At 34.4% G+C, this 13,100-nt stretch overlaps 1 protein-coding gene and 1 long non-coding RNA gene across 2 annotated transcripts; both read right to left on the reverse strand.

Moving 5' to 3' along the window:
* Positions 1 to 3,180: 3,180 nt before the first annotated feature.
* LOC136837994 (uncharacterized) lies at positions 3,181 to 6,861 on the reverse strand. The gene is made up of 5 exons (XM_067102856.1): positions 6,694 to 6,861; positions 5,951 to 6,174; positions 5,522 to 5,698; positions 5,241 to 5,323; positions 3,181 to 3,472 (listed from the first exon to the last, which is right to left on the reverse strand). The coding sequence occupies exons 1-3, from the start codon at positions 6,787 to 6,789 to the stop codon at positions 5,665 to 5,667; spliced, it is 354 nt and encodes a 117-aa protein (XP_066958957.1). The 5' UTR covers positions 6,790 to 6,861; the 3' UTR covers positions 3,181 to 3,472; positions 5,241 to 5,323; positions 5,522 to 5,664.
* Positions 6,862 to 7,258: 397 nt separating this feature from the next.
* LOC136838030 (uncharacterized) lies at positions 7,259 to 11,882 on the reverse strand. Its single transcript, XR_010852837.1, has 4 exons — positions 11,749 to 11,882; positions 11,249 to 11,345; positions 7,668 to 8,027; positions 7,259 to 7,335 (listed from the first exon to the last, which is right to left on the reverse strand). It is a non-coding gene; the product is annotated as an uncharacterized lncRNA (long non-coding RNA).
* Between the last annotated feature and the right edge of the window lie 1,218 nt (positions 11,883 to 13,100).

Below are 13,100 nucleotides of genomic sequence, written 5' to 3' on the forward strand. Positions count from 1 at the left end.
TCGCTATTCACCTCTCATTGCATAATGCATCAAGCTTCTTGGATATTGAAGCTCTTTTGTTTTAAAACCTGTGCTTGTCATGTTGTCGAGCCAGGATATTCTACACTCCATTTTTCTGCACCATTCTGTAATTCCACAACTTATACCTATATTAAATATCCTTTCTCTAACTTCTCTCATCATGCCATCCCTGAAATATTAAACTGATACCCCTTCTACTCCAAACGAGTCACTCTCCCATCTACGTATTCCAAGATACTCTTCATTTTGATCATGACACTTTTAATAATTCTCCACAATTTATCTTTTTTTGCCATTCATCCTCAATATACTCCTCATTGCCTCTATATAATCTGTTTCATAAGCGTTTACTAGGTGTGTAGATGCCACATAGAGCTTTTTTTTTATTTACTTTAAAATTTTTCACATAACTGTTTCATAAGTGACATCACAGCCACACACCATCTTCTTTGCTTAAAACCATAGTATTCTTTCCTTGCCAATCCTTCCTTCATCTGACACACTTTCTCAGTCGAAATTCTACTATACACACTCCCTGCACTACCATGTCATTTTATATTTGTATAATTGTTACAGTCACCTCTGACACTTTACCCTTCTATTGGGTGACATTCTTTTCTTTTACCCATTCCTTGTAGGACTGCCCTCACCCAGAATACTGTGCACATCCTAGTCAGTCAACCAAGCACACTTCCACTACAATACTTCGAATTGTTGCAACTTCCGGAGTTATTCACTCTTCAACCTCTTAATTAACCCTTATATATCCTCAACAGTCACTTCCACAATTTATTTAAAAATTACATTAGCCTCACAAATCCTTCAGCTCTGACTCTCTTCTGCCTTTGATATGCAACATATCTAAAATACTGACCCACAGACCTCAGGACTGCAGTCACTTTAGCGTAGCATCTCTCCATCTGCATAATCTTTTCTGATATCTGTGTTTCAAATTATGTTTGCCAATGTTTTTATGACTTGTTTGTTTTCTTGATTTCTTCTTAGTTCCTCTATTCATCTCTCTATTTACATGTACTCGTAAATAGAGCCCGCATGGTTTTTTTGTCTTTGCTAAAACTTCATTTTCTCTTCCCCCCCCTGATCACTTGATGACAATTCGCAACATGACAGCGATTTAAGGCTCCAGAGTAGCGCTGTCAAATAGCTTTAAGTAAGTGTTATTAAAGCTCTACTAAGAAGATATGCTGTTTATTTAAGTATCTGGACGTCTCACTGATGCAAGAATCACCCTCAAAGCACAGACAGTAAAAGACTTGCATCATATTAAAAACACTGTTACGTATTTTCTTTTTTGCTCAAGTACACTGAAGAGATCACAAGAGGTAGGTCTATGCTAGACGACGGATGACTTGAGACTTGCTCTCACCAACCGCTGGCTGGTGTATTTACGAACGCAAACAGCTCTCCTAAGTCACACACTACCGGGAAATAGAGCTTTACAGGATCTCCAACCAACAGCACAACCCAGAAACCTCCGGAAAGCTCTCTAACATAACTGACATAGATTTAAACTTACCTAATTATACCAGATTTAATTTAATATCTTGTTACACAAACATATTCAGTGATAGATATCTTTGCCAAATTAACACATCTGCCTAAATTCTAGGGCATTACAACGACTGAATATAACTCTTCTTGAAGACTAAAATTTCCTCTGTTAGCTTAGCACACAGCTAACGGTACCAGAGGAATTCTATACAAATTGTCTTAAACACTTAAAATGAGAAAACCCAATAATATGTATTTTGGCAGACTCCGTTCTCGAACTTTGCCCACCCTTCATGTACTCCTTGCAACTCCACATTTTTAGCTCTTGCCCATTTTTAATCCGTTTTCGCACCTTATATGCTCCTGCCTTGCGGAAGTTTTCTTGTAATGCTCTTTGCAGCTGCATGCTCGGAATCGACGACAACAGAGACACCTCCGAAGTTCTAACCCAGTTTCAGTAGCTGACTATTTTGCCATACGTCTTCATCTTTTCTGGTTGTCAAACAGTGTAATAATGGCAAAGTTCTGTTTTCAGCTATTAGTGCGTGTGTGGCACACGGTTTAGTTCCAATGAAATGTGCCATCACAAAAAACGCATTCCTAAGACTGAATATATCTTGACGCTACATTCATTCGGTTTACAATCCTCTTCATCAGTCGTAACGCTGAAAACTTTACCTTTTTGTGTAGCTCTAGTTCTGTGTAAAAAAACAGTGCTCCTGCGGCACTCAGAGGTAAAGTAGCCTACAAGGTGCATTATCTATAACACTGTTAAAAATAAAGGTTTTCGAAAGGGTTTTACAAGGGTTTTCATTGTGTCCCGAGGAGCGAACCTTTTTGTGGTTTTCAGTAAAACCTTTTCACCAAAAACCTTCACAAAAACCTTTTGAAAGGTTTTCGTAAAAACTTTAACAGTGTATGAAAGGTTTTGATAAAAACCTTATGGCAGGCAACGAAAAGTTTTCGTAAAAACCTTTCTAGAGTTTTCACAAAAAATCTTGGAAAGGTTTTCGTAAAAACTTTTACAGGGTATGAAAGGTTTTGATAAAAACCTTATGGGAAGCAGAGAAAAGTTATCATAAAAACCTTTTAAAGGTTTTCACTGGTATATATTAGTATCCATCAAAACCTTTAGAGGTTTTAAGCAAAACCATTTCATGGACTAAAAGGTTTCTGTTAATAGCATCCCCTATACGTCCTCCACTTTAAGGCATTATTTAACAATATTTTATGCCCCAAAAACTAATGCTATGAGATAAACTTGGTTATCTCATAGCATTAGTTTTTGTGGTCATAAAATATGGTTAAAAAATGGCTTAAAAGACGGGGGGGTTGGTTATAGGGGATGCTATTAAAAAGGCTTCATTGCTAAATGGACATGGAAAATTCTAGGAATGGTAAACCTGAAATTACACTTATAAAAGCCTTATTCAAGATTCAGATGTGCACATCTGAATCCTGTATGCCTTTATCAAGTGACATTTCAAGTTTACCATTCCTAGAATTTTCCATCATGCCCATTTAAGCAATGAAACCATTTTAAAAGTGATTTTGTGCAGTTTTCTAACCAGATTAATTTGATGTATAATCTATTAAAAACGTATATAAATCAGTATTTCAACTTTAATAATAATTTTTACAATGTATATAATAATGACCAATATACATTTTGGTCTTACAGCCCAAGTCTTCCCGCCCATGACTTGACGCTTGCTGGAGGGCTTGAAGTGCACTTGATTAAAGAGTACTCCAATAGAGCCATGGTTTTCTTGAGTGCAGCAGGGTATTCTAAACAAAACACCCAAAAGGCTGCAAACCATGCCTCCAAAGCCAATCTGAATCTCTTGCACTGGCTGCATAAGATCTTTCCACCTTCCGCCATGATGTTGAAGCCTTTCTGCATCGTACCCACAATAACTGGGGCTGGTGATTGGATATCCTCTAACAAGCAAAAGGCCAGGTTTTGTATTACTCCTTGATCAAAATAGGATGACTTTTTAACATATGACTGAATCTAAACATTATATTATTTTTATTGCGTCAACAGGGATGTATCATTACAAATTTCCCTCAAGAATCAACGGAACATCAGCATGACTTTTCATTTAACCCGCCAATATTTCGCCATTATCAGGTAGTATTTTTTAATAACTATTAGATATCCGCTATTTTTATATCTTCTGGTTTACACCATTTGGAATAAACACTTAATGAAGAACAATGCATATGGTATAATCCTTAGAAAAAAAAAAGAGCAAAGAAGCCCAATGCTGACCTGAAATTATGAGAATTTCATTTGGTTGTTTCTTGGATAGTGAAAACATATGAAAATTATATAGATATTTAAGAAACATATATACTAATGCCTGTGCTTCAATAATATAGTTTATTAGTACCACATACAGAGTCTGTTTGAAAAAACAGAACCAAGACAATACAACATAATTGCATTTTTAGGAAGGACATAACCTTGTTAAAAATACATCAAAACTAGACAAATGACATTTTACCAGAGGATAGAATTTGCAATTTATATTTAAATTGGGGTATTTTCCAACTTAAACATGTACATTTTCAATAAAAAGACATGCTTTATAATTGTAGCTGTAACTTTTCCAAAACAACGGAAAAGTATGAGTTTTTGGGGTATCAAAATTATTAAAAACATACGGAAGGAAGTACTGTCAGATGTTCTGTGGATCCTTAAAGTAATTTTTTACTTTAAGAATCTTTTATATATGGAATTTTCATAATAAAATTAATATTAATAGATAACCCCTTTCTTTACATACTTGTGTATCTGCTAACTACTCAACTATCACTCTCACCTGTCTGAGAGTGGCCATCATCTGTGATTCTTCTTAAGAATAGTACCCCATTAGGATGTGGGGAGGCGGGGGGATGTGTATGAATTATCCAGGTAAGTATATTAATAAAAATTTTATGATGAAAATTCCATATTAATAAACATTACCTGTCTAATTCATATAGCTGAATTCCCACATTTACGTGGAGGGGGCTATCTTAATTACAATCTCCAGTAATCATTGCAGATACAATATATATATATATATATATATATATATATATATATATATATATATATATATATATATATATATATATATATATACATACACACACACACATCGTCAAACTTAATTATGCATATGTGATTTGAAATTAAAATATCATTAGTATACATTTAGAATATGTAAGGACATCATGCTTACCTGTGGACTTTCTGGACAGGTGAGAGTGATAATTGGGAAGTTAGCAGATACTAGTATGTAAACAATGGGGTTGCTTAGGTGTGTGTGTGTGTGTGTGTGTACCAATAACAGAAAACAAACCTTCTATATATATATATTATATATATATATATATATATATATATATATATATATATATATATATATATATATATATATATATATATATAAATATATATAATATATATATATATATATATATATATATATATATATATATATATATATATATATATATATATATATATATATATATATATATATATATATATATATGTATAAAGTATACTATATAATAACAGCAGTACCATTAACAGAAAACAAACCTATATATATATATATATAATATATATATATATATATATATATATATATATATATATATATATATATATATATATATATATATATAATGAAAGCAGTACCAAAACAAACCTTCTCAGAAGCAACAACAATGTACTCTTCTTTCTCGCCAAAGACCGATGGCAGGAGTCGGTAGGCGTAAAGTAGCATGATATCTGGAAGAAGTTATAAGTGCCCATTCTTTAACTGAACCGATGAGGGATATTTTCCACAAATTATTGAAAGGTTTCAGTGTAACAACCAAGACATCAACAACACCTGATCAATATGATAATAATATCAACACAAATGTTAAATTTAAAACAGGACAACTCCTTTTCCCCCTCACTAAAAAAAAGAAAAAGAAACTATACCTTTTTTTTTCTGCTTCATCAATTGTGGTTTGAAGTTCATTGTCTTTTTCCTGCCTGTACTCATCGAACAACTTGCATTTGTACCGGATTTTGTTTTCAAGCTTCTCCAATACAGCAAGTATTTGATCAAGGACTGATGCTATTTATGCCATATTGCAGGAATGGCTCACCAACAAGCTGAAAACAGAAAGCATTTTTCTTTACTTATTTGAAAAGTACTCAGATGCCATCCTAGATAAGCATGCAGTTAACCATAGTGATAACAAATGATTTCCAAAATATCCTTACTCTATTTTTTTATTTACATGTTACATATGTAGTAAAAATTATATGAAAATTAATGTAGTAAAAATTATATGAAAATTATTCTAAGCAATTCAATGCACACCAATATCTTTAAACAATTAATATTAGCCAAGAATTATTTACCCAAGGCCTATGGCGCAATATTGGGTACTCCTGTAGTCCATCAGTAATACTATTGACTTTAAGAAATTCCCTCCGCTGGGCTTAATTTTCTTCAAGCGATGGTTTATGCCATCCTTGTCCAATTGCTGTCTCCCTGCTTCTCTCTTCAGCCAATCAGTGTGCTTTCGTATGGTCACGGCATCGTCTGCTAGCTGGCCAACATCGCTATCGTCTTCACCTACATACTATCAAAAAGAAAGTGAGAGGTCTTATTTAAAACTTAGCCAATGAATCATATGATGTATCAGGTGATTTTCCTGGCCATATGGAGGGGTGTGCAAATGCTTGCATTTTGAATTTGTTATGGAAAATGTGATTCTTTTCACAGCCTTTGAATAAATGTTTTACATTGCTTGTAATGAATATGTAGCCTAAAGGCCAAAATCTCTAGTAAATTAGAATCTGTATGAATTAAACATTTGGGTCTGAAAAAAAACACTGATCTAAAGCTGCTACTGTCAGTTTTTAATTCCCTTCCCAGAGAAAAATAATGCAAAAAAAAAAAAAATATATATATACTCGTATATTTACTGCTACCCTTCTGCTCATGGATATTTACCTCTTTGTTTTTAGCAGAATTTTTCCCGTTTTCCAGTGTGTTACTGTGCAAAAAATTTTCTGATGAACACTTCATGAATACTTATTATGTAGTTGCTTAAAGACCATAAAACCCATGAAAAATGCTTTATAATATAAAAACCTACCTGAGGCCTATGTCGTTTGTGCAACTCATTATCAGACAGGGGCTGTAAAGTTCTTTTCCTGCCGGATACTCCAGGTCGTCCAAATTTCTGTTTCATCTCAGCGACTGAGCTTTCGTTCACCAAAGGGAAACGCTCTCTCTTGAATTTCCCAATCAGGGAGTTTTTCCAGTCATCCTGTGGGAATAGTATATAATGTATACTTTTCTGTTCCTAGAGAAAGTTCACTTTAAATATTCAGTGTTCAAATTTAACTTGCCATCTTCTATGTCTCTCTCATTTTAAGGTGTCTTTGATGCATGGTTAGCTATAAATAAGTTTGCTGAGCAGTTTCTTCAGGACTTTGTGGAATGACAAGCTGGATATTAGTTCAAGGGCTGTTAAAATTACTTAGAATGTAACCATAGAATGCTTGCAGATATTTTCAAAAGGAGCATGACTCATTATTTATTGTCAATTAATAACTTGAACAATAAATTGGCAATAGTAACTTTCCAAATACGTAAGACAGACAGTTGTTTTGATGGTCCTGCATTCTATAGAAAATATTAACTCGCGATTTTACTTACAACAGTTCCTGGCAGCCAAGCATATTCTTTCTTCAGTTGATTGCAAACATTCCTGTATCCAGTCCTGCTTGGAAACCTATTTTTTGAAGAAAGAAGAAAAAAAAATGTTTTTAAGTCTTGGGAACGGTTTTAATATATCTAAAGATGTGGAATCTTAGAAAATTCATTTTTTTTATATATAAAATCTGTTGCTTTGTAATAAAATCCTCTCTAAACTTTGACTTCAAGAAAAGGTTTGACGTTTAGTGTCAAGAGTGGAATACATTATGAAACTTTTAACTATAATTTATCCTAGTACTAGTATGGTTAATGCAGTCAGTGTTATCAATGGCAAGTAATTTCATAGATCTGCAGAAAATATTTTTTTTCAGAATATTAGTATTGAATATAAAGTATTAAGTTGCATACCATATCCTCAAGGTTACTATGCTGTCAAACAGCACCTCTATCAACATGCTTCTCAACAATTTGTTAGGTCGAAAGGCATCTTGATCCTTTCGCTGCAGTGCCTGAAGCAGAGCTGGCGGTATCTCTGGTAGTCTGTAGCCCGTCAGATCCCTGTCACATGGAGTATGTGGAGCTGATGGTCCAGGCTTCTCGATGCTCTCTGGTGTGGCTGGAGTGGGTTGCACAGAAGCTTGGGAGGAAGGCTTCAGTTGGGCAAGTTCCTGTTAAATTTTACCCTGACTTTCATGGAAGCGCCTGAAAGTAACTCCTTGATCATGGATTCAGTGAGTCCACATAAAGTATCCCCATCTATTTCGTTTTCTGTTTTTGAAAACAACCAAAATGCTTGAGAGTTTCAAGATGAAGGAACTTGTATAAAATATAATTTTTTTTAAATTTAGATAATATTGAAAAAACCAGTCTATATCCTGTTGAGCAGGCTGTTCTGGGCTCCAAATGTGTTTTAGAGCATGAAATTCTCTTTAACTAATGTATATTCTGTAAGATACTACCAAGATCAATACTTTTACAGATGCAATTTGCAAAATCATAAAAAAATACAGGGTATACAGGTACTGTCTACAAAAAATTTACCCTTAAAATCTTTTCTCCTGATCTTTTTTTACTCTAAAGCAGCATCATAGCAACTTCAAAACTAGTAAACATGAGTTGTGAATCACCAGGGTGAGGAACATGTAGTAAGTTTGCTAGTAAAGATACTGTAATAACAATTTTGTTTCCTGTTGAAATGAAATATCACCCATAATCAAATATTTAATCACCAATTGTTAAAGTAGGTATTTTGTTTCCTGTTGAAATGGAATATCACCCATAATCAAATATTTAATCACCAATTGGAAGCACGTATATATGCTTATGTATTATGGTTTCTTATTTTCATGAAATACACATTTTTGGGCAAAACTGTTTTGTAGATGAAAACTATTTGGGCAAAACTGTTTTGTAGATGAAAACTATTTAAGTCCATGAGCCTTTGTAATGTTAAATACTGGAAATGCATAAGAGTTACCTTCAATACTAAACAATCTATGTTTGTGAGCACCAAGAAGATCATTTGATTTGACTACCAGCCAGTCATCCTGCCTAACTCTGTAGCAATGCAATGCGTGAATATATTGTGTGCATACATACATTCTTCCACATAGTAGCCATTCATCCCTATATTTCAAAATATAAACCACTTTGAAGAAGCAAGGTATTTGTTCTTCACAAACATCAAGTATGTAGACATCTGCCTTTCCATATGAAACTCCATCAAATTTGATAGAGTTTACAATTTCAACATTCTCTGCAAGTGGAATACCAAAATTTTCCTGCAAGATAATCACAAGCAAAGCAGGTAGTTTTTCCATTACAATTTGCTTGGACTTTGACTGAACTATAACTGGCCTGGGATACATCCAGTCTCCATTCATTTCATAGGCCTGTCTCAGTTGATGTCTGGATGCAAGAGTGAAGGTTGGGTTAATAAAATTGCGTGAAACTGAGGCAACCTGCTTGAAGTATTGATGTTTGGCTTCAAACCTCATACACCACAGGTTACGTAATGAACCAGACTGCAGCATCTGATCCGGATAATGAACCATGTGATGGTGTTTTGGAGTAATAACGTCAGTGCCAAAGACATCTGTGAGTTTTTGTAAATATTCTTCAGTAGCATTCCTCACGTAAGGAATCAGGGATTTTTCAACAACTGGACTGAAGATGAAGTCCATACACTCTCTCAGTGCTAGATACACTTCCCAACTTGGCTGATCTCTAAAATGGGATGAACTAATTTCCATTACTTCTGGCAAAAGGAGGAACAACTGCCACTTTTGTGATGCAGTTCCAGTGATCTTCCTTTTCCTCTTTAAGATAGCCTCAGTCAACAGATTAGGTATATCAGAGGAAGGGATCTCAATCTTTTTCAAGGCTTCATTGAAACCAGCTAAAGTGAGTAGTTTTTTTTTTAAAGAAATCATTAAGAACAAGTGATATTGTAGATGGTATGACTCCTTCAAAACAATCATGCATGATATCTGGAGGGAAAGCATCTGGAACACTGAAGTAGCTCAGTTCACTGAAGGCACATTCACCCGTTATTCCATATACAGGGATTTCTTCTGGATGATCAATTATATTTTGAGCTCATACTCATATACTTTAGCATCCCTGAGAAGGAAATCTACAGATCTAAAGGATTTTGCCAGCTCACTGTAATCAACAGTACAAAATCGACACACTCTGCCACTATTGAAGTGTGTCTGAAACCTTCCAACTGAGTGTGAAGAAAGATTGTCCCCACACACAAATACCAACCCTGCTTTAATTGTTTTGTCTCTGCCATCCACCGTGATTGTTTCTTCAGCCTGCAATTGCTTTAGATCACTTATAAGTGGCTGTAAAAATTTCTTATAGTCAGGGTCATGTGTTTTTAACTCTGAGTGCTTTGAAAGGAGACATAGGTTTATTGATTGGTCTAGGCTCCTGTATTCAATGGGCAAGCTACCAACAACATAGTACACGGCAACCATTTTGTGTTTGCCTCGCTTAGCACCAATGGGGTTGCACACTTCAAATTCATCAATATAAAACAACAGTGGAATAACATCTGGTCTAACCTAAAAAGTGCATTGTTATTGAAAGCATTGCCATCAACAAAATCACACAAGTTGCTTTTTCCAAAGTTTTCTCCCAACTCATTATCATTTAAAATTAGATTCCTGGCATCTTTGTTATTCAGTAGGGCCTTCAAAACTTCTATCACTGGGACATAATGAAAAAAGTGTCTTTTGGGATACATGGGTAACAAGCTTAGAGTTCTTGGTTTTACAGACGGGTACTTACTATTTACATGTTTTTCAAATCTATATCTTGATGTAACATTCCCCCACACTTCCTGATCAGTAATAAACTGATTTTCCAGAAGGCTTCTAAGTTCCAGATTTTCTTCTATTTCTCTATCTGAAATGTTTTGCTTTATCAATGCTTGGAGTTTTTCAGTCACATATTCAATAATAAACTTGGTTTCATCAATTATAGTTTGTTGAACTGTATAACTAAGCAGGTGTTTTTCCATGACTTTTAAGAAATAAGACACCAAATGGGACAAGGTATTTGAATTTATCTTCTTTTGAGTCAAATTTAATTCAGCAGTCTCCGCATGATCATCAACTTCTAAGTCTGAATCTATTTCATCAAGACAATGTTCATCATTCTCCTCATCTGAGAAGTGACCTACTTGTTCAGCTGGATGAGGTTGATTGGAAACTTCCTCAAGCAGTTTGGCCCTATGGGTTCTTTCAAAATGTTTTTTAAAAGCATCAACTTTTCTGAAAGTATTCTGACAATTTTCAATTCCACAAGTCAGAGAAAAATGGTTTTGGTGTGCATGTATTAAACTAAGGTGTCTCAAATATTTGTTAAAAGGCAATTTAGATCTTTTACAAAAGGGGCACCCAAACTGAAGTTGCTCCATGTCTAACCACACATGTCATGTCTTCATACCTGTAAGTAGAACAATTGCATGTTCAGCTCACCTTTAAATGTATTGCAGAACTCATCTAAGCCAATATTCTTCAACCACTGTAGGACATCCTGAGAAGTCCAAGATTCAACTGAGGCCATGATCAATGACTGTAAAATGCAGATAAATTTCACTGTACAGTGACTTCCTAACAAAATCAATTAGGGGTCAGAATGTTGTAAAAAGGTTTACAGGCCAAATGCGAACCTGTATACCTGTCTGAAACATTTAATCTGTTAATGTGCACATGAACAGATGTTCACATCTGTTAATGTGCACATTAACAGATACATATATATCTCCATAACTATGGGACATACAAAAGCATTTCGAACTAGAAATAAAAGATATTACTCTATTTAACAAATTACTTTTGAAAGTAACTTTTAGGAAATGGATAAATTTATATTGTAGATGATTAATGCTGCGCTTTCTTGAAAGGTCTAGATATGCAATAAAGCAACAGCAAAATGATTATGATTAGAGTTAATACACAAAAACAATTACACGTACCAAATAAAATAACTCTTATTTCAGCTTCTGTGCTACCTTCATAAGCTGGGAGCCCTTGTATACTTCGCTTGATATTTTTGGTGGAACAAAGTTATCTGAAACGTAGGCAATAGTATTTCTATTAAGACAAGATATTGAGGAAAGAAGACTGCCCACCCCTTCTCCCTCAAAAAAGGCTTTTATTTGACATCACATCGGTGAAATAAAACACCCAAACTGCTAATAGAAAATGTTTAAAAAAATTTAATTGCTTTAGGTTTGTTGCGTAACATCCAGGCAACTCTAAAAATCTAAAAGATATACCATATATAATTGCATAAAAAACCAATACCATTAATTTTTTCGTGTAGTATGGTCCACAATATTTTAGACAAAAACATATCATAAACCCCACAACAATTGACTTCGACGACACACACTTTTCATATCCTGATCCCAGTACATACATGTCGTAAATATTGCATGAAGGTCTAATTTGTTTGGATATTACAGTGACGTGGTTAAAAATGCAGATCAGATTCAATAGGAAGAGTGATGAAGCTTGCACAATGCATCAACCTCCCAGGTCATGATGGTAAGCCTAGGCTATCTTAGCTTATTAGTCTAATTGTGACGACTAAAAATCGAGTTAAACTTAGAGGATAAAAGCCAACAAACTATCAGCTTATTTCATTTCGTTAAAATTGTTTACAATTGTTTCATTACCCAAGCAACCACTGTAACTAGCAAACAGTATAATTATTACACATTTCTATTTCTCTTCAACCACTAAAACTAGCAAACAGTATAATAATCATTAACTTATATCATGGATGATACTGTGTATGGTATTTTACGTCTTATATGTAAGATATCTGAATTAATACAGTGAGTTAGTTTTACCCTTGGTTTGGAGGTGTATAGCCTATGCGTGCCATGCGCCTGCTAACGTTTTCCTTCACTAACAAAAGAGGAAAAACGATATGAGATTAGCGGAAGAACAGCAATTCTGGTACCTTTAATTGTGGACGATACTGTGTACGTATTTTACGTCATAAATGTACGATACTGTATCTGTAACAGCTTAGTGACGAGCGGAGGAAAGATATTAAGTAACATCTAGTTTAGAAATCTTTAAATTTTACGGGTTATTGTTGGTAAAAAAAATGGCAATGGATAAACATTTTTAAATTAAAATTTTGAAGTACGAATTGTGGGGTGTGCACGTAACTGTATTTGTGGAGTAAGCGCTTGATAGGTACCAGTACAACTTAAATCGTGTCCGTTTTATCCGATATTCGGTTTAACGAGGGTTGACTGTAAAGGATGAATGGCTAAGTTATAATCGAGAGTCGTGGTATTGTTGAGGAGAG

This window comes from Macrobrachium rosenbergii, unplaced genomic scaffold (assembly GCF_040412425.1).
Source record: "Macrobrachium rosenbergii isolate ZJJX-2024 unplaced genomic scaffold, ASM4041242v1 13908, whole genome shotgun sequence".
NCBI classification, from domain to species: domain Eukaryota; kingdom Metazoa; phylum Arthropoda; class Malacostraca; order Decapoda; family Palaemonidae; genus Macrobrachium; species Macrobrachium rosenbergii.